The sequence below is a fragment of the Drosophila ananassae genome, chromosome XR (assembly GCF_017639315.1).
Source record: "Drosophila ananassae strain 14024-0371.13 chromosome XR, ASM1763931v2, whole genome shotgun sequence".
Classification (NCBI taxonomy): domain Eukaryota; kingdom Metazoa; phylum Arthropoda; class Insecta; order Diptera; family Drosophilidae; genus Drosophila; species Drosophila ananassae.
This window is the reverse complement of record NC_057932.1, coordinates 17,695,427-17,721,954: the sequence shown is the minus strand read 5'-3', so window position 1 is coordinate 17,721,954 and position 26,528 is coordinate 17,695,427. Positions and strand designations below refer to the sequence as shown.

At 34.7% G+C, this 26,528-nt stretch overlaps 1 protein-coding gene across 11 annotated transcripts in view; it reads right to left on the bottom strand.

Annotated features, from left to right (window-relative positions):
* Positions 1-904: 904 nt before the first annotated feature.
* The window catches only part of LOC6502358 (cAMP-specific 3',5'-cyclic phosphodiesterase), a 193,267-nt gene continuing 167,643 nt past the window's right edge, over positions 905-26,528 (bottom strand). For 4 of the 11 annotated variants that reach the window (XM_032452061.2, XM_032452064.2, XM_032452067.2 and 1 more), the window contains 10 exons: positions 20,332-20,370; positions 12,163-12,267; positions 10,421-10,607; positions 9,810-9,903; positions 5,136-5,491; positions 4,809-5,073; positions 4,625-4,739; positions 4,399-4,561; positions 3,922-4,290; positions 905-3,856 (listed from right to left, as the gene is read on the bottom strand). In XM_032452061.2, the coding sequence (XP_032307952.1) occupies positions 3,647-3,856; positions 3,922-4,290; positions 4,399-4,561; positions 4,625-4,739; positions 4,809-5,073; positions 5,136-5,491; positions 9,810-9,903; positions 10,421-10,607; positions 12,163-12,267; positions 20,332-20,370 (1,903 nt within the window). In that variant the 3' untranslated portion in view covers positions 905-3,646. Of the gene's footprint in view, positions 3,857-3,921; positions 4,291-4,398; positions 4,562-4,624; positions 4,740-4,808; positions 5,074-5,135; positions 5,492-9,809; positions 9,904-10,420; positions 10,608-12,162; positions 12,268-15,483; positions 15,949-20,331; positions 20,371-26,528 lie in introns of those variants that run through there. The other 7 variants (XM_032452063.2, XM_032452066.2, XM_001967498.4 and 4 more) reach the window with 4 other exon arrangements.

Here is a 26,528-nt window from a genome sequence, read left to right as displayed (position 1 = left end):
AAATTGAGTTTAGCTAATGGTGATAGAGATAGATAGATTGCTAGATAGAGACAGGGGATAGTATATAGAGAGAGATAGAGACTCGGGTCTAGAGAGATGCCTTGATCTGAATCCTTTTTTTTTTGCTTGTATTTGCTTGGCATATTTTCTGGATTTTGTCCTTTTCTAACAATTACATTTAGATACTTTTCGATTTAACTATAAATTGCTTGTTTTATGATCGCTTTTTAGTCGAAAATGATGCTCGGATGAATGCGGACTCTACTTGACTTTAAATTCATCAAATTACATATACACACTGAGAGAATACACGTACAACATCTGGTTAGGTTAAGTTTCAACTCGATTATACATCAAATGTATATTTTGTGTGTGTGTGGAGTGTACCTCTAGATATATCATATACCCTCTATATATATATATATATTATATGTTCGAGTACGAGTATGCATATAAATGTATATATGTTTTGGTTTTGCGGTTAATACTCTGGTTAGTTACATAATCGTATATAGCTATAGACATGTACCAGTTATCTGTATATCGGAAACTGTCTCTATAAACTCGTTTTACTTCCACTTTTCATTCATTTTCTTTCAGTGTGCTTCATTCCGGTTCTATGGTTCTAAAAACACATCACTCACAAGGGAAATTCGCGTTACAAATACAATATTTAATTTTACTTTTTACTTTTTACTTTTTGTATTTAAGAGCAGAAAAAAAGTCATTTATTTTGTTTGTTTTTCATTTATTTCACTCAATTTGTTAAAGTAGCTTTGTTTTTTGTTTATTTTTTATTTAAGTTTGCCATGGACTTGCCGTCGTTTTTTGTTGTTGTCGCAACTATTGGTATAATTAATTATTTATTTATTAATATATATATATATATATGTTTTTGTATGTATATATATCTTGTATTTTTGCTGAAGGTTGATTAAGTTTTTTGACAAAAAAAAAAAATGTAAATCTGAAGCGCACATTTACAATGCTGCTTAAATTGCTATAAAGTATCTTGTTTTTTTTTCTTTTAATATTAATTTAATTCTTCCTTCCTTTCTTATTTGTTTTTAAACTTCAACTTGTTTGTGTTTTTTTTTCGTCTTCAACAAATTTAACTTTTCTGCGATGCCCTCGAGGACATGCAGTGCCTTTAGTGTTTAATGATATTTTTAGACCATCAAGGTTCCATATTTCTCCTTTCATTTCAATACATCTCTTCACTCACATGTTTATGTAATAGTTATAGTTTTAATTTAAAAAAAAAAACATAATAGATAATAGATAATAATAATAACTATTTTAGGCGCGGATCCTGCCCGCTCAAAACACAAAAATGAAATATATAGCACTAGGTTCTGTGTGTGTGTGTTTGTTTTTCTTTGTGTGGGTGTAGGGGTGTGTGGGTGTGTGTGTGTGTGAAAAAAACGGTGAATAAACATAATTAGGGCACAATAAATTAATAACAATTAAAACATAATAATAATAAACAATAGATATATATATTTATGCGCTTTTAGAATTTGGCCTGCCACTTTTGAAATATATTTTTGATCCACGCACCAGCGCCGGGATCTTGACTTTTCATATGCATATATATATATATTTTATAGCGACTTTCTCTATATCCCTATACATATATAGCATATATATAGTTCTATATCGGTCGGTTTTAGTTTAGGTATAAATAATTTGTATTATATAGCCAATGACTTTTTCGTTTTTCTTTAAAACTTATTTTGTGTGTTTGCCTTTCAGTTTTAGTTTTTGGTTTTTTGGTTTTTTGCTTTTGGTTTTTCGTTTTGGAAAACTAAAAATTGCTTGTGCTTTTGTTTGTTTTTACTTTGTTTTTTGTTTGAAGAGTCTTTTGTTTGTTTTTGTAAATTGTGTGTGTTTTTGCAAGTAAAGTTCTTCACTAAATTCTTCATATATATTATATATATATATATATATATATGCTCTTTCTCTTTCTTGTCTGTGTCTTGTATCTTGTCTCATTTCGTTTTTTGCTTTTGCATGTTTGCTTTTGCTTTTTGCTTTTTCTTTCTGCTTTTTCTTTAAAGTTTTTGTTCAGCTTAGTCACTAAGTAAATAATGATATAAGTAATATGTATAGCGAAAAATATTTGCGAAGACAGCGTTTTTTATTTATTTTATCCTTTCCTTAAATTTCTTTCTTTCTGTTTTTTTTTAACTTTTCATTGGAAGCAAATCAAATTGCAATTCAAATCGAAATCGAAATCGAAATTGAAATTTTTCTTTTTTCATTTAATTTTAAAAAAAATTATCTTCCTTCCTTCCGCTTGCTTAATTTTCTCTAATTTCTTCTCGTCTCTCCTGTTTTTTTGGCTTTGTTTTAGTTTTTTGTTTTTGTTTAGCTGCAGCTACTTGTGCTAGCTGCTTGATTTAAATTCGAGTCCAACATTTAAATTATTTACAAATAATATTTAAAAAAAAATCTTTTATATTATTTATATATATATATATATATGTGTATATATAGAACTATACAACTACAGTCTGGCTGTAGACTGCTAATGGGGTTAGGGCGGGGTCTCTGATTTCCATTTTGTTTTTTTTTCTTCTCAACTTGATTTACTTTTACTTTTGTTTTTAGTTTTTGCTTTTAATTCACTGGGTTTCTTAAATTGTACAACAGTTTTTCTTAAACTTTGTCTAAATCATAAAAAATTCAATATGTGATGTGTTCAACAACATTTTAAATTAAAATTACAAATTTTAAATCATAGCTGATCAAGTTAGCAAAATATTAAAACTTAAAACTCTTCTCTTAGGCTAAAAAAATATGTTGAATTCTTTCTCTTCTATATTTTTCCTTTTCAGTGTTTGTCAATATTTTAAAAGTTCTTGTTTAGTTATTTAATATTATTTCTTACTTTGTGCAAAGTTAACTCAAGATTTCTCTCTAAAAAAAAAACAAAACAAAATATAAAATCATTTTCCTACAAAGTTGCAACAAAAATCGTCATTTTTTCTAGTTTATGGGGGAGTTGTTTAGTGTTTCTTTTTTTGGTAAATTCTTCTTACTTTTAGATTTTCTTTTTGTTTTTTCATCAAATTGTAAGAATATTTGAAAGAATTACCTTATAAGCTTCTGCTTCTGCCTCTGCATCTGCTTCTGCTTCTTTATCTGTATTCTGTATTCTGCATTTTGCTTTTGCTTTTGCTTTGCTTTTTGTTTAAGTGTATTCAACATCAATCTCATATTTCCATTAAGTAGATTTCTAAATTCCCCTTTTTTTTTTTTGCTTTTTGCGTTTTTTTTATGCTTTTTACTATGCTTTGTAAGTTAAACGGTACTTCGCTATTGCTGTTTGGAGTTTGTATGCTTTTTAAACACTTGTTTTTAAATATTTTCTTAGTTTTTTTTGCTTTTTGGTTTTGGTTTTTTTTTTTTGTCATTTTTTCCGAAGAGTTTTTCCTTGTTTTTTTTTTTTTAGTTTTTTTGGTTTTTGGTTTTTTGTTGTTTTTTTTGCTTGTTTAGTGTTTGTTTGTTGATGTTTTGTGAGATGATGGTGATGCGATGTGGTGTGTAATGTGGTGTGGTGTGTTAATAGTAGTCACTAACGTAGTAGGAAAAAGTTGTGTGCCTTTTCCTGTAATTTGCGATAAATTCCCACGACTCTCCGTCACATTCCACCGTGCTGGTGCTGGTTTTGGCTGCCACCCGTCTTATTGCCGCCAGCCACGCCCCCGCCAGCAGCGCCGCCCGCCAGCGCCGAGGTGGCAGTAGTGCCAGTGGTAGTACTCGACGCAGCATCGGCCCGACTATCGGCGACACTCTCATCCCCCTCCTCCAGTTCGGCGAGGTTCTCCTGGTCGGACTCCTCCAGGGTTACCTACAGGGATATATTTCATAAAAATCAATATTTCTTTTTACAAAAAATAAAAGAATAATAAATACCTGAAAGCGTATCCTGTCCTCCTGGGGATTCTCATCAACGCCCGATGGCGGCGGCGATGGCGGTATCATGCTCTGGTAGTAGTCTCTGTTCTCTTCAAGCGTGTCGAGTATATCCTGGGCATCGGGATGGACAAGATCGGCCCAGGTCTCCCACAACGGGTGGACGATATAGTCAATGAAGCCCACCTGCGACTTCTCGATGGTGGCATTATGTCGATCGCACATCGGGCTAATGTCCATGCCCGATTCGCGTTCCTTGTCGCCCTGCAGGAAGAACTCCTCCATGAGGAGGGCCACCCAACGTTTGTAGAGCGGCAGCGGCTTGGTGGGATTACTCAGATCGGCGCAATGCACCAGATTTTCAAGCACCTATAAAATAATAGTTTGTAATTAGTTTCAATTTTTTGGTAGGAAATAATGACTGGGATACAAAGATTAAGAAGTCCTTTTTAATCCGTAGATATATCCCTCTCTTACCTGTATGCGATCGGTGTAGTTGTCCAGCAGCAGGACTCCAGATCCGGCCACCTTTTTGGTTTCCACCATTGTCTTCAGGTCGGCCAGCAGACTCATGTGCTTGGACATGTCCGTGGACAGCACAATATCAATAACCATTTTCCTCAAAGTTTGGCGTTGTTTCCTGAAGAAAAATATAAATAATATAAGATATAGTTCTATGATTGGAAGAAATAATATTACTTACTTTTGCATATTACAGAATATATCACATCCTTGATTTTGCAATAATTTAAAGGCAACAGCTAAATGATGATTTTCCAAAACAGATTCGTCATTGTACATTAATGCTAGTTCGGAACCTATTTTTAAAATAATATTTTATTTATTATTTATTGTTATTTTATGATATAATTGATTTAAAAACGCACTTGAATTAACCAAAAATTGATTGGTTAAGCCGGGATGATCAACATCGTGTATACAAGCGGCGAACAGTGCCCCGCCCACCTCGAGCGGTGTGAAAACGCCCTCCAGTGCCGGTGTATTTAGTAGCACATTGGTGCTCTGTGTCACGTCGGCGGCATGAAGCGAATTGTGAAACGGATTGTCTTTGACGTAGTGGTCCTCCAGAGTAGTCATAAAGTTAAGAAAAGTTTTCGGTGGTATCATAAGACTGGTCAGTAATTCTCTACTCTGTAATTTCAAAAGAAAATTATTAATAAAATTATATATATTTAATATAAAACTAAACTTACCTGAAAAATGGTGTATGCCACACAGGTGAGCGGGCGGTTGACACTGAACTCGCCGATGCTAAATATCTGGATGCCCCACGTATCTAGTTCGCCGAGCAGAGTGCCCAGCTCGTTCTCCTTGGGCGTCTCCACACCGAAAGTGGGTAGACGTTCGCCGGTGAAGCTGTTGGTGTGCGAGAGGGGTCGCTTCACGCCGCTGATCTGCGACATGGGCGGCCCGCGTGGGGAGCGGCAGCGATTGCCGGCAGCCCCTCCGGCGGGATGCTGTCCGCCAGTGCCACCGGCAGCGGTGGCGGCGGCATGTTCCGGATTTTCATCGACACGCAGCGATGGCAGGTCGAATTCTTGTTGTTTGTCTGGAAAAAAGGAAAATAATTACGTTTTTGATTAATAATTGAATTAAAAAGGCTTTTTATTATTATTTATTTATATTATTAATATTTTTGGAGTTTTTAAATCTCCTAAAAAGCCTCCCAGGAGTATGCTTCATTTTTTCTTATACTTAATTGCCCACTTTTAGGCTCTAATAATTTTGAATAACTAAACTACATAAAATTTAAACATAAAAAATAATAATAATTATAAATCCAACCTTTCTTTAAAAGAAATCGAATGTTTCCATTTTTGTAGCATACTTTTAGCCACCAAATTTAAAGATTTAAAATTTCAATTTTTTTCTATAGCACCCATAAATATCATCTCTTGGATTTACGAATATTTTTACCGCAGTCTACCACAAAAACTAATCCGACTTGACTGACAACAGGCTAAAAAAAAAAGCAAAAAAAGAGGAGAAAAAAAACTAGAGAATTCGAGTATAAATTCAAAAAGCGGAAAAGGACAAAGCCAGAGTAGCAAGGATGCAAATGTAAATTTAAATGTAGATATAGACCCAGAGCGACACCAGAGCCAGAGTCCTTCAACTCGCTGCTCTGCAGGAGCTGGCTGGCTGCTTGTCTTCTTATTTTGGTGCTTAAACAGCCATATAAATATTCAAGCGTTCGCAGCGGCAAACAAGCAAAACTTTTGCACTTTTTCCCCATCCCCCTCCCTCCACCACTATTTTCCATTCAAAAATTCCATTGCCTACTTTTTCGGGTGCACCCAGCCTCTAGGATCCTCTCCGCTTTGGCAATTGTTTGGTTTTCAGTTTGTTTTTGTTTTGTCGAAAAATGGGGAACATGAGAGCGAGAGCAAATTCAAATTGCCTGTGCATAAATTAATATTCATTTCAAATTGCAAATTGCGTTGAATTTTCCGGTTGCCCCGGTACTAAAAACTCTAACTAAAAACTAACACATGAAACACAAATAAGACGAGAGAGCTCCAAATAGGCCATCATAGCACATGCATATATAGTATTTTTATATTTGAAATGCATACATAATGCAAGTAATATTTCAGCAAGAGTGCTTTTGTGATGGAATTGCTTTGCTAATTGCTCGATTTGTCAGCAAATTTATTTCAAAAGGGAAATTCTCATGAAATACAAATTTAAATCGCATCTTTAAAGATTTCATTTCTATTTTTTTTTTTTTTTTGTAACTCTTCCCTCTGGCAAAAAAAAAAAAAGTTTCCTTTTGCCAACTCTATCAGCTTGACAACGCATAAATTTTCTCTGAAATTGTTTCAGCATTTTCCACACTTCTTTTCTCACACTTTGTTGGCAGGAGAAAGAAAAAAAAAAATACAATTTCTAGCATAAAAAATGGAGAATATATTGGAAAGGAAATGTGTTCACCTGATGTGTAGGGCAGCATCTTATTTTGCATATGTTGGCGGCAGTCCCCGTCCCCCCACTTTCTACTTTCTCCGCCACTTTCCCCGGCTATGTGGACTGTGATTCAGATTCCTTTTGCTTTTTTTTTTTTTTTCAAATGCTTAGGACTTTGGCTGAAAGCTTTATTTTCCCCTCCAGCTGTGTTTTCTTTTTGTCGTCTCTACCTCCCCCCAACCATTATTTTATTTTTTTTTGTGACTTTGGAGGTCGAGGCTTCTGTTTCAAATGAAGTGTTACAAATGGACATTAGGCAACCGTGTGTGTTGGTGTGTGGGTGTGTGTGAGGGATATACCCCAAATGCGATTTTATGCTTGATAAACTACAGCAACAACAAGCTAGTTGGGTTAGGCCTGAAAATTCTAGTGAAAAAAGGTGGCCAGTGGCCCAGGAAGGTCAAATTTCCACAGCTAGGGGTAGGTAGTTGCTTTTTATAAACTGTTTTATTACAAATTTTAAGCTTTAAATCAAAATAATTAGGGGAAAAACTTTATGAATAATATTTTAAAGAAAGTTCTGAAAGAAACTTTTATAAATAAAGCAGAAAGTGGGCTAAATATTAACTTTTTGAAGAAATATATCCTACATTTTCAATGGAAAACAAATAAAGTCTTTATAAAAATTTTATATTAAAAAAATACATTAAATAAATAATAAAGAAATATTGGACTAAACAACTAAAGGCATTTATTCTTAAAAAAAAAACAACTCTTACTACTAATTTTCCAAAATTATCCGAAACCTTAAAAGCCTCTTCTCATATAAAAATGTAAAAAAAAATAACTGCAACCGCAAGCTTAAAATAAATTTTGACTTTAAAAACTCTCACATTCTGGCATTAGAATAAAATAAAAAAAAAATGTACAATAGTTCACACACAAAATCCAGCAAACAAAACAAAAAACTACAGGCCCCTTTGTTTTACTTTCGGCCTACGCCTTTGGTTTTAGCCAAAAAACTCCCCCTACTAGCCTTCTGCTACTTTCTCCTTCCTCTGCTCCTCCCCTGACCCCTGCTCTATGTGCTCAGTGAAGCAGAAATATGGACAAATGTGCAAATATGCCCAATACCCGCCCCTCGGCAGTTCAGCCTTTTTCCTATGTCTCTACTTTTCTCTACTTTTATCCCCGGAATTTTCCCCCTTTTTTTTTGTTTTTAGTCGTTTTGGTCGATTTTTGTTTTCGGCTTTCACAACTCTTTTGCGAGGCTTTGGCCTTAGGTGCGGCACCTTTGTTTGTCCCACCACGCCCACCAGTTTAGCCGCCCACTTTTAGCCGACAAAAAATAAAGTAGAATTGCATTTGATATAAAGGGGAATTTTTAAATTTGTATTTAATCGATAAACTATCGATAAGTTATTAAATTAGTAATGATATATTATCAATAAATATCTCTTATAGTTTTTTTTTAAATATTAAGCTACTTTTAATTCCATTTTTTTTTTAAAGTATCCCCCTCCCAGCTATAACTATTTATGACAGACCTTTCTTGTTTTTCCCTTTCGATAATTTCGATAACAGCGATTGGATTCAATCAATACATCGGAATTATCGGCCAGAAACAAAGTAGAAAAACAAACAGCTCTGCCCGAATACAAAAAAATCACCCATTCCCGCAGAAAAGTGACACAAAAGTGGCTTTGGCTTTGGACACAAAAGCGTTAAGAGGACAGGACCCGATTGGGACTGGACAGGGATGGGTGGGTGGCTGAAAATGCTAATGGACAGGGGGGAGGGCGTGTGGGTGATAGGAGGCAAGGGGCAAGGGGGAGGACAAGGAAGAAAGGCTGAAGAGTGGGCGGATAGAGGTCTTCGCCCGGGGGCTTGGTTCGCAGGTTAAACAATGAAATTTCCACTTCATCTGTTTTTATGCTGCTCTGCATAATTTAATTTTGCACTTTCAATTCGTCGGAAAAAAAAGTGAAAGAAAAGGAGGGAGATATCACCAAAAGAGGGAGATGGAGATAGAGTGAATAAGTGAAAAGAGAAAGAGATAGTTGAAGTCTTGTAAGACCCATTTAATTTTAAATAAAATGAATTATTCCCAAAACTATTTTAATAATATTTTTAGAGCATAACTTTTTCGACTTGACTTTCTAAAAAATAAATATATTTATTCCTTTTATTTTTTTGCTGACTTCCCCCCCTTGATTTGCATAACTTTTGCTGGCGCTTTTTGCCCTAATTTGTTGGCATTGGATATGGAGATGGATGGATGGGTTTTGGTCTGGGTTTGGGTCTGGGTCTGGGTTGGTGGCTTCAGCTACTTGAACTTTCCTTTAACCCTCCTTAGCACCACCTCCTCCTCTTCGATTTTCCACCGCCATTGTGGTTAATGCGATTTTATTGCATACTTTGGTGAGCCAGCTACAAAAAGGAACAAAAACAAATGGCAGAATGGCAATGCCTGGAAACAAATTGCAGTCAGTCAGCCACCCAGCGAAAGTTGAAGCCACAAAACTTCTTGAATAACTTTCGAGGGTTAAAAAATAGAGGAGGAGGAGGTAAAGAAGGCTTAACCCATTGATAGTCATAGTTTCTGCCATTGATGATGAGGCGGAATGGAGAGCACTGGCATTGGGGAAAATCAGGATAAAAATCTGATTGCAAAATCCCCAGCATCCGAGGTGAAGCAGAAATGATTCGAGTGTCGGAGCTTTTAGATTGTTGTGCAATTGTTTTGCAAAAAAGTTTTCCATCTTCATCTAGTTTTTCTTTTTTTCTCCCTCCTCCCCCCTTTGGAAATGGGAAATAAAATTGCCGTCATTAGATGAATCGATAGATGGTTTAACGTTCAAAGAGGTATTGGTTTTCTGGCTGCCCTTTATATTCTCTACTGATTTTCTTTTTCGTATTAAAATATATAATATCTATACTATATCCATTTTAGTACTCACCCAAAAATGTGGAACATATATATTCGGAAATCTGATTTCCCGATCTGCTGGACTCGCTGAAGTGTGACAGCTCCTTGTTGAGCATCCGTTTGAACTGAAAAGGGGAGAAAATAAATAGTTGATTAATAAAATGTTATACTATTTTGTGAATTAAAATTATGTTATACTAGTTATGTAACCTTGATTTGATTTTTCAAAGCCTTTCTGGATTAAATATTGTATTGAAATTAAAGATTCTACAATAATAATAATCAATATTTATAGCAAATAATAAAATATATTCTAGAAACTAATTACTTTATAGAATTGAACAGAATAAAAATTTTTTGTTGACCTTCTTAGGCCGCTTAAGTACACCCTATGAGAATCAAGGAGGAGGGCGATATTATTTTCAAACTTTTTTCTCCTTCTATTTGCTCTTTATTTTGGATTAAGTAATACTATTTATAAAACAAAATGAAGTATTTAATGATATTATAATATATACACTGAAAAAAACAAGACTTCTTATATCATTACTTAATATTTTGAATAAAAATGCCTAAAAAATATCAAAAATTGTCTCTAAAATCATAAAATTATAACTTTTTGAACAATAAATTCAAACTCACCTTAAGAGAGGCCATGTCGGAGACACTGCGATGGGTCTGGATCGTCTCCAGCTGGTCGAGGCACCAGTCCAGCTCCTCGATGGTGTCGGTCGCCAGCCGGGTGTAGGCCTCCTCCCCCTGGGAGAGGGGTACTCCAGGTGGGTTAGCCGTGCGGGCAGCCGTCGAGGATTGCGTGGGCCGCCTGGATCTTTTTTGATTAATACACGATATTCCCAAACACACACACGCACACACACACACACATAGAGAGTTGGGGGATGGGGGTGGAGAGAGAGGAGGTGGGAAGGCAGTGGGCAGAGGGCGGCAGGTGGAGGGAGGGGAGTTAATAGGAACAAACAAACAAACAAACGATCAAACAAAACAAACATTTAAGGGGGGAACATCATGGAGGAAGCAAATGAAAAAATGAGAAATGTTAAATGATTAGTGCATAAAATAAAAAATTTTAATAAAATCAAATATATTTATATTTTTGGGGGTAAGGATGGGGATTTTATAAAAATGGAGTGTGGTGTGGTATTTTTTACACATTTTTTTATTGGTTTGTTTGTTCGGTGACGTAGCATGGTTTGGTGAAATATTAAAAAAAAATGTCACAACATTTAGATTTTTGTGATTTTTTAAAAGTTTCAATGATATTATTTTGATTTTTTTTTTAAATTGCATTGCAAACAAGACACACACATATTTAAAAATTAGTCAACAGAGCGAGACGGATACAGAGTGTTAGAAAAAGACAGAAAGAGAGCGGGGGGAGAGAGCAGAAAAGAGAGAATAGACAGATAAAATATATAATTTTTTAAAAATATTATTTTTTTTTTTATGAGGGATTTAGGGGGGGAGGTGGCCTAACTATTTACAGAAAATATGTTTCTTGAGGGGGGGTCATCATTACTAGGGGCCTGCAAGAGGGTTAAGGGTTAATACAATCTCAGGGCATTCTCAATTTAATTTTTCATGCAAATTTTTTATTTTTTAGGATTAATGGCATATTTCCAAACAAACAATTGAATATTTTGGTTTATTTTTAGTTACAAATTTATTATTATTCCGTCTTGCCTTAAAAAAATCATTGACCTGTGCTTTTGTTGTCTTTTTTTGGCACTCGTGCTTGCATTTTTTTTAAAATTTATTTTTGGCACGTTTTTTTCACTTTTTTGCGTCATTTCATTGGAAATATTGGGGGTCAAGTGGGGAAATGTGGCATGAGTTTGCACCTTTAACCTTTATGAGGGTTAGGGTTCTGTTCTTCTATGAGATATGTATATATTTTTTTATTTATATTTTTAGACATAGACCCTCGCAGTATTGTTAGTCAAGGGGGGTATTATAGAGAGAGATGATAAAAATGACGCTGTTTTTATTTTTTATATATTTTTTTTTTTGATTAATTAAAGTGTGAGAGACGCGACAAAAAACACACACCAAGAGCACGAAAATAGAGACAGAGATAGAGAGAGTGGGGCAGAAAGAGACAGGAGGTTAAGGGGAGCAAAGAGCAAGCAGCAACACTTAGGGGGTTAAAATAGAGGGGGGGTTACGGTAGGGGGTTTCTTACTTAAAAACACTGACTGAGATATCACTTTTATTATTTTTGAGGTCAAGTACATTATATTTTCTTTCAAATTGTATATCTCCAGGGGCGTAGGGCGTAGGGCGAGGGGGGTCAGGGGTGTATAAAGAAGGGAGGGTGTGGATGGGCGGGTGTTGGACTGACTTGGTCAAGGTCACCACACACTTACTTGTTTGATGCTGGAACATTTGTCAGACTTAATAAATTGTTGCGCACTGAACGTAAGCTGGCTAAAATTTGGGCGAAAGGCGTCACAATGAGATCCTCGCCATGGCTGTAAAAAATAATTTTAAAAAATATTCTTTAATTAATTTATAATCTTCATCTTATAATCTAACTAAGGAGTAATTAAAAAAAGACTCCTCTTGAACTTAATCACCAAATACAGTAATAATATCTTAACATAGAAGCAAATAATAATTTCAAAACATGCATAGTCTTAGTATATATTTTTGTAATTAATTTTTAATTATTATTTAATGTCTTATGTACAGTTTAAAAACAAGAAACCCAAAACTTAATTAACCATAACCTCTCCGACATCTCACTAATTTCAAAAACACTTTGATGCGTTTGCCAAAAATGAGTGAAATATTTTAACCAAAAATAGTTCAAAACGCAATTTTTTTTAACGTTTTGTTTTTTTTAGAAGAAAAATTTTTACAAAAAATTTATCAACATTTTCCCCAAACTAATTTAGAATTTTTATTCTGTGTTTCGAAAAGCTAACTTTAAAAGTTTTGTGAGGCATTCATTTTTGAGTAGAATTTAAATGACAACTGGGGAAACAGGAGAATTTCCAAGAATACTTCTTGAAATGAAAAAAGGTCATCCCACGTAGGAAAAAAGGACGCCATAACGACGGCCAACTTTTTTCTGGCAATTTTTTTGTTGTGAGTTTTCATGAAAAGCCTTTAAAAATTCTACAGAAAATTGGTAGGACATTCGAGGAAAATGGTAAGAGAGGAGGAGATTGGCGGGTAAGTGGGGGCTCCTTAGCGGCTCCCACGAGCCACTTGGCTCGGAATTTTGAACATTCTGTGCCAAAAATAAAACAAAAGGAACCCGAAAAATTAACAGAGAAAAAGCGAAAATCGAAATAGACAAGCCGAAACGAAATCGTACGCAAAAAAAAAAAAAAAGTTGACAAACAAAAAATGGCATAAATTAATAATAATAAAACACAAACAAAAACAAAAACACATCTAAATAGATATAGGCAGAGAGACAGATGTATAATCAACACAACTGCGAGGGCGTGTACACGGTGCGCATTAGTGACGTCACAAAAAAATAAAAAATAAATAAAAAAAAAAACAGAGAGAAATTAAAAAAGAAGACACGGAATGGCGCCAAAGAATTTTAATTAAAAGAAAATAAAGTTTTTTGTGGGAGAATTTATTATAGAGAAAAACTATTAAAAATTGATATATTTATTATTCATTTATAAATAAATATAGAAAATGAAGTATACATTTAAATATTTTTTAAGGAATAGTAAATTTTAAATTGTGAAAACTTTACCTTAAAGATTTTTCAGATAAAAAGTACTTCAAAAACTGTATAAGAGTTCTATTATATTGAATTTGAATTTGAATATTTAGACACTTAAGTTTTAAATGCAAAAACACATGATTATTAAATAGAAATATTTCAAAAATCAATTTCTTAGAGTTTCTTTAAAATATTATTTTAAAAAAATATTATAGAAATATAATACTAATATTTTATGTTATTTCCTCATCGTGCTTTTCTACTTTAAATCTTTTTTTTAGAACATTTAATAATGTATTATGTATCTGATTATTTTTAATAGTGCATTAAAGGACTTTAAGGACTACTTCAACCGCTAATTCCGTCACTAATTTTCCACTTTCCACAAATTGCCAGACAATGAAAAGCAATTGAACTAAATAATGAGTAAAATGAGGAAAACGGGGAAAATTAAATATGGGAAAAAAAAGTGAAAATGAGAAATGCCGAAAATGTGAAAAATGTGGAAAATGCCTGCCATTTTTTGACGCATGTAAAATTGACCTCCTTTTGTGGCTGCCACCACAACAACAATTAAAAACAAAAATTGAAAAAAAGTACATCAATCGCAGCTCATTTACAGGCATTTCATGCTTTTTGTGGTTTAAGGTTGAGTACTGTGCTTTTTTTCCAACTTTTTCTCTGCTTTTTTTTTCCACATTTCTCTCAGCGCCCAACACATTCTCTGTTTTGTTTGCCTGATTTTTGGCACGTCGCTTATATCTTTCAAAAATCGGACCAATATAGCCCTGCTGCTGCTGCTGCTGCTGCAATTGCAAGATAAATTACCATTTTTCTTTTCTCCTTTTTCCACATTTTTTTTCTGTCTGGTTTTTTAGAGCAATAACCCCTTGAAAAATACAAACATTTCCCTTTGAAACCTTCTTGTTAATTTTCCAACCCCAACAATTGTTTGTTTTATTTGCTTTTTCTACTTCTGAACTAATTAATTTTTATCCTTCTTCTATTTTTTTGTGTGCCAGCTAGGCTCAATTATTTCTTGCCACTAATTTGTCATTTAATTTGAGTTAAAAGGCTAGTACTGGTGCTGGGTAAAAATAAATGACAGACTACCGGGCCAGACAATTCTTAGAAAGTTGATTTCTTTTTTTGTCCTCCAATTATTTTTGGGTTATTAATATTGCGACGCATTTTCCACCAAAAAAAAAAATAAAGAACAAAAATGCGTTGACTTTTTAGTTGAAAACACAATGACTCACCACAAATAATAATGATAAAAACAGAAACAGAAGGTGTTTCTGGCTAGACTTTAATTAAATTAAGGGCTTCTCGGAAAAAGAACTAGTTTCTATTAAGCAATTAAAGTTAATTAAGTTTCTTTAGTGGTTTATCTTTAAATTAAAAAGCAAGACAAGAAAACTATTAACTTTCTGAGATAAAAAAATCACACATTTCTTCTTAATATTCGTCTTCTGATTCCCCCCATTTATTTATAGACATTTTTCACACACAATTCTCTCGTAATTTCACAAATCACTTCACAAATTTCAAAATAAATTTCTAATAAATAGAAAACACTTGTGCGGTTAATTCGTACGAAAGGGGGTTTTATTCGATTTGTACTGATGTGTCACAGAAGCAGAAAATAAATTGCATTTTTCATTTTTCTCCTTAAATCGATTGATTTAGGATTTGATTTCGGTTTTTGTGCAAAATCCATAGATCATAATTAATAAGTTTTTATTAAAAGACTCAAAAGACAGAGGGAAAAAGCATATTTTTTGTGTTTTGTGGTGTCATTAAATTGGAACATAAACATGTATATGAGCAGAAAAGCAAAAATATATATATGTTTCGATTCCCATTATAAATATATAGATTGAAATACATATAGGTATAAATGGCAAGTGAACTATTTTGAGTGCTGGCCATAAATGGCCCTGATCTGCTAAAGAATTCTATATACACTATATAGATCGATCGTTCTTCGTCCTACCTGCGCTGTGACTTAATGGAGAACATATTGTCCCGATCGGCGAGTATAGTCACAGCCAGATCGTCCTGCAGAATCGAGGGTATCATGTTGAAGAAACTATGGACTCGCGGCAGCGATTGCGAGCCTGCTGAGTTTTTGTTCAGCATTTTGTGGGATTTTTTTTTCAAACTTTAACACTGAAGAATTAAGTTTAAAAACTTAAAACACATTAAAAAAAAAAAGGGGAGTAGTTGGCCTATTTTTTGGCCCTCTAGGGCCCACTTTTGTAACAAAATTCTTATTCCTTTTTTCGCTTTTTGGATAATTATTTCAAAATTGTTGTGTAGTTTTTATCAATATTTTTTTTTTTAATTCTTGTAAATATTTTATATTTAATATTTTGTTTAATTTATTTTTGAATTTTCCGCGACCGCACGCTGACCGAGAATGAAGCGCGTCCCGCGGCGTGGATGGCGAAAATACAGAAGCCAAATACACAAATCCACAAAAGCGAAAAATACAAATAAATGAACGGAATGAACAGACCGAACAGAAAAAAAAATGAAAAATAGTATAAGAAAAATTATAGTAGCGACAGAGCTGAGAACTCTGAACTGAGAACTGAGAACCGAGAAATGAGAAAAGAGCAGAGATATCCAACGTAACGTAAGAAACAAATTATATTCAACTTAAAAAAAATATTTAAAAAAAAAATCATTTTTACTCGCGTGTGTGTCATTTTCATTGCTGTTCTTCTAGATGTGTGTGTTTGAGTATTTCTTTTTATTTTTATTTCATTTTTTTTTTTTGCGCGCGCGTAAGATTTTTGCTTGCTTTTCATCTTCATCAGGCACCGCAGCAACAAAAACAACGTAAACACGAACAACATTTGCTCAATTATTCAAATACAGGGTGACTTTTCATCTAAAAACAACACTTTTCGTAACTAAATGGGAGTTTATGGCTCTGGTAGCAAAAACAAAACTATTAAGTAAAGTGTTGGGTTTATGGCTCGAGAAGGGCTTTAAGTGGGAATAAAATAGGCCCATAAACTGCCCATCAAGTTTTAACTGATTTTTTTCATAATTAGACAAGTTAACTGAGTAACTTTCGAATTTGTTAAGTGTCTATAGAAGTTTTAAATTCTACAAATAAATACCATTTTTCATATTCATTGAGTGCCCCAATGAGAAGCGAGGAGGAGAGCGCTATTATTTCTATATTTTTTTTTTATTTTATATTCCAAAAATATTTAATTTGAAAAAAAAATTTAAAACGCTATTTTGCGGGTGCTTAAGTGCAACCTATGAGAAGCGAGGAGGAGGGCGCTATATTTAATTAATTTTTTTATTATAAAAAAATATTTAATTAAAAAAAATAATTATGAAAAACCATTTTTCGCTGGGTGCTTAAGTGCAACCTATGAGAATCGAGGAGGAGGGCGCTATTTTTTATTTTATTTTTAATATTATTTTTTCTTAATTATTATTTTGTTGGTGTTCTTAGGCCAATTTAAACAACGAAAAATGCTTGAAAATGTCTCAAATTTGTATATATTACATAACTTTATTTACTAAATTTCTCTGTTATATGTATATATGAATATTTCTTGTAATTCCCGAAACACCCTGTTGGCCTACTGTGTGGTGTCCTTGCCTGGCCTATCATCATCATTATTATATATGTAGATCATTATAATTGTGATTATTTCGAATCGTGTCTAAAGTTCTTTTGGTTCAAACACAATTTTTTTCAATTTTATTTTCATTTGCAATGCCACTTAGTTAGCCTGCTGGCCCCCCCTCTCTCTTGTTCGTGTTGTGATCCCCTCTAGCCGCCGTCCCTGCTTTCTCGCAGCATCCACCTCACTTACCTACGCTAATGTTTAATAAATTCTCCACTCTCCCTTGCTCTTTCTCGCCCGACCTGCCCTCTCTTTCTGTTTGCCTTCAATTGGCATTTTAGTTGGCACTTCGATGATTGTTTTTGTTGCTCTTGCTTCTTGTTAGTATTATTATTTTGTTGCTGTTTTAGTTGTTGCTTCTGCTGCTGCAGCTGTTGGCGTTTGATTAACGCTCATTAGCGTCAACAAAAAAAAAAAAAAAAAAAAAAAATAGAAAAAAGAAAGAAAGAAAACTACGAAGCGAGCACATCAATTTTTAAATACGGCAATTATTTTAATATCTTTAGCTTGTTGGATGAAAAATGCGCGAGTTTCTGGCTCTCATTCATTTCTATCAAAAGATATAGATAGAGAGAGTAGAGAAAGAGCTATTATTAAGAGGAAGGTCTATTAATAATTTATTTTTTGGCTTGGAACTCTTAATTGCAGAAGGGCACTTTGGCTAGATATTACGCATACGCAGTGTGTGACATAAAATTTTATATTTTTATATTGTAAATTAATTGACACTATTTTGTCATTAATTATTTTATATTTTATTAAATTATTTTAATTTTTTAACTCCCACTTTTCCCCCTTAAAGAGTCACCCACAACAAATATTACTCATACGCAGCGTAAACCCAACATATTCCTAACGATTCTGTTTTTGTTTGTGATTCCTCCTCTCGGCGAGCAGAGATTTTAGGTCAACAAAGTGTACCATTTATCGCATTGACTAAAGTGATTGTTGTCATTACAATCCATAAAGTCGTTTGTCTGGGAATATTTTTTTGGAATATTTTCGGACAACAATCGGACTCAGAATCTGAATCAGAAACAGAGCATGCTGGGCTGCAGCAGCCACGGGGGAGAAGATTTATGGGATTTATGCAATCAAACAGTTGCTGACCACATTTCGAATAAGCTGCCTTGAGAACTAGTCAACTATAACAATTTAAAATGTCCATTAAAACGTATAATAAACAGGCCAGAAGCTGAAAGAGCTTTTGCTTGGCTTAACCTTAAGAGAGAAGTGCTTCTTGGGGGTGGTATTCATGGGTGGGATATGAATTCATGGTAATTTAGTCATGTTATGGTCAAATACTTAAAGGTGTTTCTCAAATACATGTGTTTCTTTAACAAGTTAAGGGTAGAAATAGGGGGAACTAAGTGATTTAGTTAAGATTTTGTAAAGTTTTGACATTTCTCGATATATTTATATTCAATTTTCGATAATTTCGATAACTTAAAGGACTTTTTTGAATTTTTGTCTATCAAATGTAGAAATATAATAGCAACTTTTAATAGAAAATAAAAAGAAAAGCAATTCTTTTTACAAAATTCGATTACTTTCCGATCAGATTATTTTCGATAATAAGAGTTTTAAATCTTTATCTATTTAAATAAATCAATTTTATGTCAATTCTAACATCAAAACTAAACCTTCTCCCTGTTTAGAGCCTGAGAAATAGATATCTTCAGACAGCAGTCTATTTTCGAGTCCAATTCTCCCAGCCATAGCATGGAAGAGTGCACTCTCCCCGACAAGCCCGATATTAAAGCAGTTAATTTGCATTTCACTTTTCGCTCGGCACAGCCATTTTCCCTCAGCCTCAATTTTTTTTTTGTCTGCCATTTCCATGCCACGTACTTTTGTGCTATAAAAAGAGATTTTTCTATTTTATTTTTTTCTTCTTGCTGATGGTGCTCCTGCTTCTGGGTGTGAATGACAAATCTGCAATGTGCAATGCATTTTCATATACATATATATATGTATATAAAAAAAAATATATGTATATAGAGGATGCACATGTGTATATTAAAGCTAAAATTATGTGGCCGCAATCACGACGAATGCTCACTTATATAGTTGATATATTATATGTACTTGTAGGTGCATATAATACATACATATATAGCACTTGGGAATCATATTCAGGCACTCACACTTTAGGCAATTGAGGCGCTGAGCGAAAATTTAATGCACGGAAAAAATTATATTTTATTTAGTTGAAGCCAGAGCAGGACAGAATAGAATTCCTCTACTTGAGCCATAATATATTTCATTTTGATTTTGATGTGTGTTTGTGCCAGATTTTCTTCTTGGGTGTCACGCTGCGTATGAATAACGTACGTTACGTATACGCCCGGTAGTACGTATGGGGGCAACAAGATGGCATACACTGCATGTGGCAACTGTTTTTTTTTTTTTTTCGGGGGCAGCAGAAGCAGCGGGAGTTCCCCTTGATTGACTTCTGTCAGCAATTATTTCGTTTTATTTATTTTTTTTTGCAGATTCAGATTCAGAGATTTTTGCGGTGAGTTTCTCGCCTTGAGCACTTGGGCGACAGGAAATAGGAAATGTTTTTCAGATTTTAAATTAGCTTGGCCTGCATTCAATAATTCGTAAATCTTGTTCGTCATTCGAATGTGAGAAATTCCTCAGGTCGGTTTTGTGAAATGTGAAACAAACTCGTGACTCTCGAAAACAAATCGGAATGACTCAACAGATATGCCCAGCATGTGGGGAGGATGCCTAGGAGGATGTTGGCTATGATGATGATTCAAGTTCTATTTTATTTAAAAAAAATTATATTATAAGGGATTCGTTTGGCGAAGCGAAAGTTCAGAGTTCAGTGAACTAAGTAGACAATGGTTATAATTCATATTAAATATTTTTAAACGACAACTTACCCGTTTTTATACCCTTGCAGAGGGTATTATAATTTTTACTTAAATCTATTTGAAACCTTAGCTTAGAGTATATAATATCATGCTTAATAAACTTAAAAAATATGAAAAGCTCTTTAAACACCACATGCAGGGCGACAATAACAAGACAAGGACAATAACGACAACAATACAAGAGACACAGATAGAGATAGATAACTAGATAGATAGATAGATAGATAGATAAATAGATAGATAGATAGATAGATAGATAGAGATAGCGATTGGGTAGATCAGATCTCTCGGCATACGTACGATCGGTCAACGAGTATAGAGGCTTCCTGTTCTTTAAACCTGGAAAAAGGGTTACAATCTTAATAAACAACGATAATACAGACAACAATCATAAGATCACTAAGTTATATATAGGATATATAGGCGGGGGGAAGATATAGAGAGAGGTTGTAGGGGGTTAAGAGTAGAGTCGCTAACAAATAACAAGAGGATACCAGATAAGAGGTAGAAGGGTAGAGGACCAGAGTGGAACTAAAAATAATACACAACATAAGGATTAAAAACTAAAACTTAGATTTTAATTTTAATTTTTATAAAAATATATATATTTTTTGGGACTTAATTTAAGGTAGTGGCAGTAAGGCAAGATTTTAGCTTTCTTCTATATCTTTTAGGGGGTTTCAGGTCATATTTAAATATCATAATTTAATCTGGAAATTATTTTGAATTCTAACAAAAATACTTAATACCAGTTTTATTTCAAAACAAAATATACTTTAAAAATACCATTTTCTAGCCTATTTTTCTTTTTAGTTAATAAATCAAGTAAAAAATAATGTTATGATATATTTAAAATGTGTTTTTTAAGTTGAAAACTAATATATGATTTAAAAAGAAAGGTTAAGAAATTTATTTGTTATTTTCAGAAAAGAAATAAACAAAATATATAGTTTTAAATTAAGAAAATAAATATTTACGAATAATAACACTTAAAAAAAAACCATTTCTAATATTTTAGAAAGAATTTAAATTTAATTATTAATTATAAATCTTTAAGATCTAAACAAATTTATTAAGAAAATCTTACTTCAAGTAAAAAATCAATAAAAATAAGTGAAAATTTAAACCAAAAAATTATTATTTCCTTCCCACTTGTATAGCCCTAAAAAAAAACTTGATCTATAATTTCTTCCAGTGTATATTTCGCTGAGAACATAATTGATGCGTCACGTTGCCAAGTGGGGTTTTGGGGGGGTGGTTGGGTGGCTGACTGACTGGTTGGGTGCTTGGGTGCTTTGGAGGGTCAATGGTTGGGAGATGGCGGCAACCCCCGGCTGGGACTTTCGCTGACGCAGACAATGACCCCGCCACATAGATCAGTGCAAATCTGCCAAATCGTGACGTCATTCCTATCGCGTACGTCACAACCGACAGACAGACAGACAGACAGACCAACAGACAGACAAACAAACAAATCGAGAATAGAAAACAGAAAACAGAAGCGCACTGGAAACAGACCGAAAAAAAATACCAAAAAAAAAAAGAGAGAAAGCCAACTGCCACAAAAAGTCGAAGTTGAAGTGTTGACATTTAAGGACACATGGCCACCCCAGCCACGCCCCCTATTTGGCAGCAGACATGGCCGCCCATTTGTCTCTTGCATTTAGAGAACGGTTTTGTGGAAATGTCATTGAGAAGCCGAGCAGAAATGCAGAAAAGTGGGGGGGGGGGGCTTTTATGTAATGCAAGATGGCCAAGTCCATCAAGACGGCTTTTGGCATTTAATTATGTAAGAGGTCTTGAATCTTTTTACTAAATAAGCTCAAGAGAAACCTCTTTACATAATATTTTCAATCATAAACCAAAAAGTCTCTATCCAACTAGCATTAAACACTCCGTATCAGAGATAACCTCACTTCATTTTGGCCAACACCTCTCACTTAACCCACTCAGCCGCACTCGACTCTGACACTTAACCCATGCAACCCAACCAGCTTAACCCGCAGTTAACCCGAGAAGCTCAAAAACTAACCCGCAATCAGCTTGGGGATGCAATTTAACCAAACGAACTGGAACTGAAACTCGAACTCAGGAGGACACCCAAAAACAGAAATCCTTCTCGAAAACAGAACAGATGAAGGAGAAGAAGTCCTGGCAACTCAATTAAAAGGATTCCACCTCCTCTTCCACTCTTCCACTTAATGTGCAATTCCTTCAATGGCGAGAGACTTTGGAATCCAATTTCCATTCTGCTGCCATTGCCTGCCTTCAGTTTTGGAATTAATGGCGACACACAACTCGCAGCAACAATTTCAACTTCCACACTGTTTGGCTGCCTCGGTGGCAGGATGAATGGCTAAAGGAATTGCCATTTGCATGGCGAGAGGGGGGCGGCGGGGAGACGGGCGGAGGAGGCAGCAAAACTTTATCGAGCCAACACCTGACACAGTTTGCGGCTAAATTAATGCCCGGTCTGCAGTACAGGTCTCAGATACCTGATTATTCCGAAAACAGAAACGAGACTAAACACTTTTTCAAGCCAAGGACTTACAGGGATCTCGTCACAAAAATTTAAAAAATAGAAACTCTAAATTTTCTTCTAGGCTATTGATGCATTGTGGGGAATGGATCCAAAAACCTTTTAAGGTACGCCGCTTAAGGATCGGATAGAAATTGGCCGAGATATGGACTTCCAAAGGGGCCACATATGGGGATTCGGAAATTTCGGAAATCGGAAAATTTTGAAAAATAGGGATCCAAAATTTTGTTCCTGGGTTTTGATGCAGGATTGTGGAGAATCCTTCCAGAAACCTTTTAAGGTATGCCGCTCGAGGATCGGATAAAAATTGGCCGAGATATAGCCTTCCAAAGGGGCCACATATGGGGATTCCGGTTTCCCAAGGGGTCCCATCGGAAAATTTTGAAAAATAGGGATCCAAAATTTTGTTCCCGGGTTTTGATGCAGGATTGTGGGGAATGGATCCAGAAACCTTTTAAGGTACGCCGCTTAAGGATCGGATAAAAATTGGACGAGATATGGACTTCCAAAGGGGCCACATATGGGGATTCCGGTTTTCCAAGGGGTCCCATCGGAAAATTTTGAAAAATAGGGATCCAAAATTTTGTTCCTGGGTTTTGATGCAGGATTGTGGGGAATCCTTCCAGAAACCTTTTAAGGTATGCCGCTTAAGGATCGGATAAAAATTGGACGAGATATGGACTTCCAAAGGGGCCACATATGGGGATTCCGGTTTTCCAAGGGGTCCCATCGGAAAATTTTGAAAAATAGGGATCCAAAATTTTGTTCCTGGGTTTGGATGCAGGATTGTGGGGAATGGATCCAGAAACCTTTTAAGGTATGCCGCTCGAGGATCGGATAAAAATTGGCCGAGATATAGCCTTCAAAATGGGCCACATATGGGGGTTCCGGTTTTCCAAGGGGTCCCATCGGAAAATTTTGAAAAATAGGGATCCAAAATTTTGTTCCCGGGTTTTGACGCAGGATTGTGGGGAATGGATCCAGAAACCCTTTAAGGTATGCCGCTCGAGGATCGGATGAAAATTACCAAAGTTATAACCCAGAGAGTGAATCCCAGGTGAAAAATCCCGATTTTGTTACAAAAATTAATAAAAAATATTTACAAAATTTAAGAAACAATACTTAATTCCCGGAAATGTAGGTTTTAAGGATCAAAGAAAATAATATAAATAGCCTAGAGTCTTCCCGGCAAGTAATTAAATACTAGAATGCCTGTAAAATGGCTCTTCCCAGAAATAGTGGCCTCTTGTTGACAGAAATCTATTTTCCTGGTAGGCCTTTCCCGAGAATCCGTAATCCTATACCCACTGAAAGTAGTCCCCCATTATATATATTTTTTTTTTGTTGAGAAAAACATTCCACTTAACTGCATCTATTATTGTTGTTATGATTATTTTGTGGGAGGATGGGAGGCTGGGAGGTGGGGGTCTGTCCAAAAATGTGAGAAGGAACATCCCGAGAACAAAATATTATGACTAATTGTGAGTTGTTTTGCTCAAATGACGACCTTGACATTTACTTAGTATACATTTTTTGTGGGGTGGGAGAGGGTGGTTGTGAGACAGCCTCAGACAGTCGGCTAATTATTTGTTATTAGTGTTGAAATCTTTATGATTTCTTCGGCTCACCCACGAAACTTGGTCGTCACTCAAAGTTATGGCTTTTCTCAGGCATCTTTCTCTCTGCACCCCCACTCTCTCCTATTTTCTCTCAGTGTATTTCAGTGTGTGTGTTTGTAATTGACAGCTCATCAAGAACATTGTTTGAAAGTGGCAGGCCCCAAGAAATATTCCAACTTGATTGAAAGCAAACGCAGCGTGCGCTGAAAGGTAGAGATTTCTTCCTATCCCTTGGGGCCAGGCCAGAAAGGGGGGGACTGGCTATTGGTGGCCACCCCCCCCCCCCCCTTAGGGGTTGGGAGGTGTGGTGGACAGGCCCGTTTGGCAGGCCCGAAAACTTTGAAGGCAGACAAAAGTTTTTTGGCTTCCAACACACAACGGGGACGGACAAATGCAAATTGCGATGCTGTCGCCTGCCAAAAACATTTGAATTTGACCGTAACAGGAGCCCCCCTTTTCAACAACTACAAAAACAACTAACAAAAAAAATAACAAAAAAAAACTAAAATAAAAAAAATATAAGTGGCTTTTAGTTTAAAGAGTTTTTAGGTTTTGTTTCCACAAGTCTCCCTCAACTAACTCTCAAAAAAGTTTGCTTAAAAAATCATACTACCTCTTTTATAAAATACAAATATTCATAATCTCTCTCTAGAAACAACTGAAAATCTTCCAAAAACCTCTCTATATAATATTTTCTAATATTTTCCCCATAAATCCCACATATTATAAATCACATTGCATCCCGTGATTGAGTCTTCCCTCCAGGTTTTTCGGTTCTTCGGCTCTTCAATAAACAATTAATGATTAAGAATCGTGTGTTTTCATTTCCGCAGCTGTTAAAATGCACTTTTCTCTTAATACCCAGATATTCCATTATTTACTGATTATTATATAGCCTTCTTGCCATCGTATATGGCTTTTTGAAGGTGTACTCTCGTTTACATATATAATTTGCGATCTATATTTCAAAAAGGGCAAGAGTGCAGCGGCGAAGGGGGGCACTCACTTTTGGCGTTGTAAAAATGTAAATATTTTGCCAAACGCCCTCTCAGCCCCACCCCCTTTTTTTTCGAAATTTTCCACTTTACGCCCACTTTTCTCATCATCCGCCAAAAACTCATCTATATTTTCAGATTTTTTTTTTTTTTTTTGCATCTTGTTGATCATGAACAGCCTCCCTATGGTTAGTTGTTGTTGCTGTTGCATGTGTAATTAGGTGTTATTGTTTTTGTGCATAATATGTGAGTCAGTGTGTGTAGGGTAGTGTGTGTGTGTGTGTGGCTGTGTGTGTGTTGGCCCCATTGACGCTGCCAAAAACGCATAAAAGGAAAAAAAAAATTGGAAGGCGGGGCGCTGCACTCAAAAACACAGAGAGACTTGCCAAAAAAAAAAAAAAAGAAGAATAAAAACATACACACACACTCACACACACAGACAGACAGAAACATGCCCCGCGAAACAAAAACAAGATGGCGCACAGGCGAAAAAAAAAAATTGCATTTCCGGCCTCAGTGTTACATAACGCGTTTTTGGCCATGCATGTGTAATGAGCGGATTTTTCAAGAGGGGGTTTTTGTGTTTGTTTTTTCAAAAAGGCAAAAAGGGGGGGAACTACAGCTACCGCTACTACTATCCGGGACTAACTAATTGAAGTTGAGCCTATGGGCGGGCCAGAGAGAAAGAGAGAGAGAGACTAAAATATGCCATGAATTTGGAAAATAAACTTAAAAAAAAAAAATAATAAATAAAAGTGAAAAGAAAAAATATATAAAAAAAAAAAATTATAAAAGAAAAAAATTATAGATCCTCAAGAATACAAAATAATCTTTGGAAAAAGATTAAGATTATAAAATATATTATACTTTTATCTCTTCCTATGGTGTGTAATTATTTTTAAATGTTAAATAATTAATTATATTTATTCTCAAAATATGTACATATATAAGAAATTTAAAAAATATAATTAAAAAGACAAAGCTTTTCAATAAATCCTATCATGAATCATCTTTAAATACTTCTTTTAATTTTATTTTTTAAAAAAATATATAATTCGAAAAAGAAATAATCAAAAATTTCAATTTCAAATATATTGTCTTAAAAATCTAAATATTTACACCCTTTTCCCCCTTTTTCCAATATAGTCAGTAATACCTCCAAAAAGCTCCCAAGAAACTAATTTTCTTCTTAATTTCTAAACAAAATAATCCCCATTTCCAATGAAAATAAAATACTTGATCAGAAAAGGCAAAATATGTCTTTTTTGCTAAACTTTTCCCTTACAAAAAATATAAACGCATCAGGTTTTAAAACTAATTAGCTTGAGCTGTGCGGGAATCTGT